The sequence below is a fragment of the Tiliqua scincoides genome, chromosome 1 (genome assembly GCF_035046505.1).
Source record: "Tiliqua scincoides isolate rTilSci1 chromosome 1, rTilSci1.hap2, whole genome shotgun sequence".
NCBI classification, from domain to species: Eukaryota; Metazoa; Chordata; class Lepidosauria; order Squamata; family Scincidae; genus Tiliqua; species Tiliqua scincoides.
This window is the reverse complement of record NC_089821.1, coordinates 70,384,031-70,392,001: the sequence shown is the minus strand read 5'-3', so window position 1 is coordinate 70,392,001 and position 7,971 is coordinate 70,384,031. Positions and strand designations below refer to the sequence as shown.

The 7,971-nt window shown below is 45.6% G+C and overlaps 1 protein-coding gene across 1 annotated transcript; it reads left to right on the top strand.

Annotated features, from left to right (window-relative positions):
* Positions 1-3,584: 3,584 nt before the first annotated feature.
* INHA (inhibin subunit alpha) lies at positions 3,585-7,623 on the top strand. Its single transcript, XM_066634976.1, has 2 exons — positions 3,585-4,141; positions 6,027-7,623. The coding sequence occupies exons 1-2, from the start codon at positions 3,820-3,822 to the stop codon at positions 6,791-6,793; spliced, it is 1,089 nt and encodes a 362-aa protein (XP_066491073.1). The 5' UTR covers positions 3,585-3,819; the 3' UTR covers positions 6,794-7,623.
* Positions 7,624-7,971: the final 348 nt, after the last annotated feature.

The window sequence follows — 7,971 nt, the reverse complement described above, 5'->3', positions numbered from 1 at the left end:
GAGGCTCTTCGTCAAATTCTTAGATGAAAGACTCTTTGCATGATGCAAAGTAAACCTAAATAGTAAACCATGGGCTGCTCAAACATGAGTCCTCCAGGCCAATACTGAAGGAAGGAAGACTAGATTGGATGATTCTCCATTCCATCCACTCTCCTCCCTCATAAAGCAGGCTGGGTACATAATTAGAAACTGTCAGTTGGGGGGCTATGACAGCTTCACCCTGCCCCTAAAAATCCCTAGCCCACATTTCTTTATTTTGTGGTCCAGGTATCATCCAAACAAGCTCCTCAGTCTGGCCCACATTGCACAGCCCTGCCTGCATGAGCAATATCTTGCTTGGAACGCTGCATAGTTTAGAGTACACTGAAATCTAACCTCAGCTGACAGATGCCGAGCAGCAGTGCGTCCTGGATTCTTTGATACATGCTTGAAAAATTATACTCTTCTGAGCCTGTCTCTCAGTTCTTGGACAGCAAGCCCAATGTCACTTGTTGACTGACTAGGAGCATCACAGAACACTAAGCATTCAGAAGACCATGTTCATGTTCCTCTGAAGTTTGAATGCCACTTCTTTTGCATTTCTGTAGGGAAAAGTGTGAGACTTGCATGGAATTGTCACTGGCCAGTCACATGCATGCAATTCTAATTCTAATTTCTAATTAGAATTCTAACTTGCTGCATCCCACATCCCCATGTGCATTTGGAATACTCAAAAGGTGGAAAGTCTCCAGTTTGAATTTCTCCTCAGCAATGAACCCACTAGGTAGCCTTAGACAAGACTCTCTTAGTCTCAGCCCCGCATAGACAATATGGTGACCTATCCGTTGGAAGGATTACTGACATAATTGTGCAAAGTGTTTGGACATGAAATAATCCACACATGGGTTTTACACCATTTGCTACTAGGGTTTTCTGAAGTACAATATGTGAAGCAGCCTTCGGTTTGTGGCCATGTGTGTGCTATAAAACTGGTTTAACTTGGTCCTGTTGAAGAATGCTGGGAATTGTAGTTCTGTAAGATAGCTATCAGAAAAGCCTCAGCATTCTCATAGAATTAGTTTCCATAGTTCCTTTGGATGCCAAGGCAATCTAATTTTAAACTGATTCAACTTTGTAGTGCAGAACTGTTTTGTGCTGCACTAGGAAAGAATCCTATTGCCCCTCGTATTCAAAGAAAATCCAATGACAGGGACAGTTTGTAGCACAGCAGAATATGTATTATTATCTGTTATTTGTTATTTAAATACCTGCACAGGTCCTCTATAGGTAAAGTTCTTGCCTGAGCATGTGCAACTGTCCTAATGTATTTTGAATCTGAATTGATAAGTGGACATTCCATTTGTGCAGTAAATGAGGGAGTGCTGAAAAAGGCCAGAGTTTGGTCCCCCAGCCATTCAGGAAGCAGACCCTATAGTGCTAGATTCCACTTCAATCAACTAGCCAATACAAGGAGCCATACCCAAGAGGTACAACTATAGACTTTGCATGCAAAAGGCCCCAGGTGCATCTCCAGTTGAAGGGATTCCTGCTCATCCTACTAAAAAGGCCTCTGTTCGAAGCTGTGGAGAATTTCTGCCAACCAGCTGAGATAGTGCTGGGCTAGAGAGATCAGTGGTCTGACTCTGTACAAAGGTGACTTCATACATTCATCCAGTTTTAAACTGGCTTTATTGTCTTTCAACTTTAAACTGCTTTTATTATCTTTCAATTTAAAAGCCTCCTAGGAAAGCCAGTGGCATCACTAGAGGGGTGCAGGCCGCACCAGATGATGGCACCACTACTGGCCCAAATGTTTGAAATCTTGGTGTTTTTGAATAATACCATCATGTTATACTTCGTTTGATGCATAATTTCATGCAGAATGCAATGAAACAAACTGAATTGAAATATCTATTCTATCAAAAGTTATAGCAAAACAACCAGTGGGTGTGGGGCAATGGTGCATCACCACACCCTCCACCTGGGGGGTTGCCCCGCCCACTGCATGGGAGGCAGTCCATCATGGGGGTAACATTCTGGCATTCTGCACCAGGTGACACAAATTCTAGTGATGCCACTAAGCAAGGCTAGGATCTGGCAACCACAACTCTGAAATATAACCCAGAACCAACATTCAGTGATTGAGGAGTAGGAGCAAATACAAAAAGGGAGGAGCCATAGCTCAATGGATGAGTATCTGCTGTGCATGCAAACGCTCATAGGTTCATTCCCTGCCATCTCCAGGTTAGGTTGACTAAGACCCAGCTGTCACTGATTGGCATAGCTATTGACTGAGATGGACCAATGCTCTCACGTGTTCTGGATCAATTCCTCCTGAGCACTTTTTAACCATTTCATCATACTCACAACTAATCCAAAGATGTTTACCTCTTCCTGCCATCCATATTGTACTCATCAAAGTAGGGAAAGGGTAAAACTTTTCTACCCTTTCAATGCACTTTAATTCAACTCCCCTTTAGTGATTCTAAGGCATGCTTTCTGGAGATGCTCATATTAGTGATTGGAACAGAACCAGAGCATGGTAGCTTGTGAAGAATGAGGATATGCATGCGTGGTAGCTGTGTGACAGCCCAATCCTATGCGTGTCTACTCAGAAGTCCCATTAGAGTCAATGGAGCTTACTCCCAGGAAAGTGTGGATAGGATTGGGCTGTGAGTTGCCTCATGGGACCTTTTGATGTGCAGAATTCAGGGGGGAGGGAAAGCAGAAAGTCCTAGAATACAGCACTCTTAATGATCCTAGAGCAGTGGTTTTCATCCCATAGTCCATGGACCACACGTGAGACCCCTGAGAAGTGGTCCATGAGTTCTCAAAAAAGATTGCCTTTGATCACATACAGTGTCTCACTGAGTGAGCACTCCCCCATGGACCATCAGAGAGAATGTGATCAGACTGCCCACAGCCGGCACTTCCAGCATCTCACCGAGTGAGCGTTCCCCCATTGACCACTGAGAGGGCAGAGAACAGACTGCCTGCAGTTGACGCTGAAGTGTTGGCTGCAACTGTGGGTGGTCTGTTCTCTGCCTTCTCTGATAGTCTGTGGGGGAATGCTCGCTTGGCAAGACGCTTCCCCACAGACCACTAGAGAGGGTGAGAATGACTGCCCATAGCCACAGCAGGCACTTCCAGTGTCTCACTGAGCAAGTGCTCACGCATGAACTACCAAGTTGAACTGTATTTTTTGTGTGCAGGCTGTGAGGGATTGCACAATGTGGTCCACAATGATACCAATTTTTGCCTCAGTGATCCATGGGCTCCTAAATGTTGAGAACCACTATCCTGGAATGACAATCTAGAGACAGAATGCCTGGGGTGAATAAAGTTGTTCAGGCCCCAGATCCCAGCATTTGATGATGCTGGTCTCCAGACAGTTAATGGGTGGATGGGTGGGGGGAAGGAAAACCCAGAAAGCATTGCCCTTCTATCACTGCCCCAGCACTACCACCCCAGCCTCTGACTGCCTCCCTCTCTCCCCGAGCATTCTGCTCTGGACCCTGTCCCCTGGGCAGCACTGTCCTTGCATTCCAGACGTCTCCTGTGTTTTGCTGGCCAGGAGATAATATTCATGGCTGGCAGACATTTGCGTCAGTGTCAGATACAGTCTCAATGCCATCGTGCCTCAGTCTGGCTCAGCAAGGAAGTCAGGAGGCAGTGCGGGCTGGGTGGGCTAGGCTCAAAGGAAGGACCTGAAGAGCCTGGGCACCTCACACAAGAGGCAGGACCTCTGCAGACAAACACCTGAGACAGAGAAGGCTCTTTGGTATCAAGACGCGAGCCAAAGGTGCTACTCTGATATATGCAGAAACCTGCAGGGATTTTATGCAGCTGTACATCACTCCTTTGCACATGCTGGATCAGAGCTCTTGGCACACCCTTCCCCTCATCAGCCCCATGCTGATCTTGCTACTAGCCCTTCTGGCTCCTGCTGCTGTTGCTGGTTGCAGTGAGGGTGGGGTCGACAGGCAGTTCATCCTGGCCAGAGTGAAGGCACATATCCTGGAGTCAATCGGTCCTGCTCCCCAAGGCGATAGGGCCCAGGTGAAACAAAGAGTGCTCCACAGGCGATATGCCTCCGGTACATCAAATGCTCAGAGCTGGGAGGAAGAGGACACATCCCAAGTGATTGCCTTCCCCTCCAGAGGTAAGAGAACTGGGGGCTTCTACAGGGGGGTTAAGAAAAAAAAGTCTGGTGGCACCTTAAAGACCAATGTATTATAACCAATGTATTGTGGCATGAGCTTTCGTCGACTAGAGCCCACTTTATCAGATGTGAGGGCTGGCACAGGGTGGATCAGAAACCATGTTACCAGTGCACTTGACACCTGACAGGCATACGCACACTTTGATGTATATGTATATGTACATGTCAGTTATAGTACACATGCACTCACAGCTCCAGACATTCTCACACTTGCTGGTGCCTAAGTGTTTGGTTCCACCCATCATGCTCAGCTTGGTACCTTCTGGGTAGTCCGGTATCCTCCAAGCATTTTCAGCTTCCTGTAGATGTGTAGACTGATTCTGTCTGTGCTCATTCAGAAGTCCAACTGATTGTAACAGACTGTAATGTATACATTCCAATTTGTATTTAGAATAGGATGTTATAAAGTGGCATAGAAAGATGGGGAGGCAAGATAGAAAAAAATCTAAATTTCATTGAAGGGAACCAAGGAAATTTTTATAATGGCTCAGTTCTTCCACAGGAGTGTAGCAAATAGATACTGGCATGCTGAGAAACAAAAATAAGTCAGGCAGTATCTTTTATAGGACCCAACTTCCGCTGGCGCAAGTGCATGCCAGCTCTTGTGTGACACAGCACTCCAATGCTTGCTTATGCTTGCCCTAGCCCAAGTTAATAAAAAGAGAACACCTGACCAAATTTTGTACAAGACTGTTTGTATAAATATATGTACCTATGACATTAGCCAGGAAGTTATAAAGCAGTTAGAAGACAGGGTTCCATGCACTGAGGAAAGCTGTTCATTTTCAAAACGCATGAGCAAAAGAATTTGGCATTCAGGAAGATGAGAAAAGGAAAATCCATCCCAGCCACTAGTAAAGTTGCTACAGATTTATCCAACTACTATTTCATAGTCTGCATATCTGATATGCCACTAGTTGCTTATTTTGTTTCCAAGAATGCATTTAGCTTTTAGTTTTGATGGGCTGTTTCCAATCTTTACTTCCAACAGACTTTGACAATTAAAATTATGATGGCTTTATTTATTAAAGGAATTTTATTTCCTGCCTTTCCATCTGAAGTTCGAAGTTGCTTATATCATTTTTTTTAAACCATACAAAAATTCCAATAATTACTATTTTGTAAACGTTGATGAACATGAGATTCACTTAGCATCAAACAATGGCACAGGCACTTTACCTCAGAACAGTGCAATGTGCTCAGGTTAGACAGACTCTTGCCTTGCAGTTAACGGGCACAAAAGTTGAATGGAAACTGGGAAGTACAAGTCAAAGATAAGCTACTTGTTCATAAAAGTATACCATCTGCAGCAATATCTTGAATGTCAGCTTTCCATTATTAAAAAAAAAAATTAGGCTATTGGCTGCTGGTTGAAGAGTGAAACATCAGGGGACATTGTGTTGCAAGGGAAAAAAATCAGCAACCAGACTACAGTTCTAGTCTTTTGAAAGTCTATTGAGAAGCACAAAATGGCACACATACATAAACAAAAGCAAAACAGATGCTGAGAACTATAAGAGGAGTGGAGGGAAAAGGAGAGAGATCAGTTTGGCAATGCCAGAGTAAAACAGTGTGTGGTACACAGCCATTTATAGCCAGTTAGGGCCAGGTTGCTCTTCCCTTCCTGGTGTTCTTGCTTGGACTGACACGGTGCAGCTCTCCAGTGGCTCTCTGGTCAGTGGCAAGGCCAAAACAGTCCCTTGCTTGCTTCATCCTAGGGCAGCTGGGAGTTGCAACATAGTCCTTTCTGGCAAGGAGGAGAAGGTCAAGCTTTCAATGTATGGAGCAGATTCACCTCTCACCTCTTTCTATCTTTTCTTCACAGGTGTATCATGTGGACCACCTCAGCCTGATGAGCTTCCAGAGGACGCTGGGGTTTTCACCTACATCTTCCAACCTTCTTCTCACATCCTGAATCGCATAGTGACCTCGGCCCAGCTGTGGTTCTACACAGGTCCCGTGACAGTGCACAGCAGCCCCCCCTCTGAAGTGGCCTCCAACAGCTCTGCACCAGAAGCAGAGGTTCTGAAGCTTTCTGAACAAGGCCAGGTCCCTGTGGCCACACTGGCAGCTCCAGCTGCTGAGGGCTGGACAGTCTTTCACTTTGGAAGTTCCTTCTTGCCTTACATTTCTCAGAAGATATTTGTGCTGTTTGTCCGCTGCCCTGCTTGTCCTTGTGTGGCTGATGAGGAAAAAATACCCTTCCTTGTTGCCATCACCAAAGCTAAAGGCCGTGACCGGGCCAGGCGATCCTCAGTGCCTTGGTCACCAGCTGCTCTCAACTTGCTGCAGCATCCCTCAAATGACGCCACTGCTCATGCCAACTGCCACCGGGCCTCTCTCAACATCTCTTTCGAAGAACTGAGCTGGGACAAGTGGATTGTGCATCCCAGCAGCTTTGTGTTTCACTACTGCCACGGGAGCTGCTTCAATGCCCACACGCTCACACACAAGCCCAATTTCCAGCTATGCTGCGCAGCCCTGCCAGGCACCATGCACTCTCTGCGTGTCCGCACCACCTCAGATGGTGGCTATTCTTTCAAGTATGAGACAGTGCCCAACATTCTCACCCAGGATTGTGCCTGCATCTAGTAGGGCTGCCACTTCAAAACAACTCCTCACTAAAACAAGGCCAGCTTCTTTTGCCTAGATCCTTGCCTAACACCTCAAGCTGTACTAGCTCTTCAGCAAACAAGTTTCTGCTCTGGCTGGGCACATGATCAATCCAGAAGTCCAAGATGCACATAGCAGACCTGATGAAGGTTATAAACTTGCAAATCCTGGTCAGCTCTCTACTAAGTATTGCCTGAGGATGTTTGTGATTCATTTGCCCTTGTGCTAAAAGACTGCCTCATCTGGGACACATTTAGACATTCGCTAAAAGCTTGTGGCCTTTCCAGGCAGTCTGGGAGCCAAAATACATTATATGCAGTTGCATTTTTCATCTCTCCAACTTCTACTCTTGACATGCAGCCTTACACATGAACAGAAAGATGAACCTATCAAGAAAACATGGACACATCCATCAGACATGCAGCTACAAAGAACACTGCCCAGCTCTACTCCTGGAATAGAGATGGCTCTTGGTCTTGCTAGACAACCAAGCAATCTTTGGTGCTTAAATATTCAATGCATGAGAAGGATAGTGACTCAATTCCTTCTGCTGGCCCCAGCACCCTGGATGGGATTAAGGCAAACAGATGGGGGAGGCAAGTACACCAGAAGTCTCCCAGATCTGCTGCCTGCAGCCATCAAATGCCTGTAATCAGAATGTGGTGTGACTGCCAGCATGTGGGAGTCCCTTTGTACCAGTCAATAGCTTTACAATTAAAGGTCAATTAGAAGCTGTTTCCAAAACAGTGTTAAGTTAAATAAACAGTATAGGTTTTTTTTGTTTTTTAAATAAAAAGATCAGTCTGAAACCTCCGCTCTGTCTTTCCAATACCAGTGAAACAATGCCCTTCTGGGATATTCTATACTCACACACTTTGGAGAGAAAAGGCTGAAGAGTATGAAGGGGAGGAGGAACTAGAAGTTATTCTTGACATGTGTGTGCACACGCGTGTGCAAATTTGTACACATGTAAGTTACACAAACGCTGGGCAGCAGGGAACAGTTAGGTAGACCCTATGTAGCCTTGCACTCCAAAAAAGTACTGGAGAACAGTCACAACTCATAAAGCACTCAGTGAGAGCCAGCAGTTATGCGGCTGGCACTTTACCCCACTCCAGAGCAACCACATAATAAATTTCTTCCTTGGCTTAAGATTA

Bases quoted from the DNA above. Each gene is read 5' to 3' on its own strand.
- INHA (XM_066634976.1), top strand. From the start codon at position 3,820: ATGCAGCTGTACATCACTCCTTTGCACATGCTGGATCAGAGCTCTTGG. The intron at 4,142-6,026 runs GTAAGAGAACTG...TTTTCTTCACAG, and splicing joins GATTGCCTTCCCCTCCAGAG to GTGTATCATGTGGACCACCT.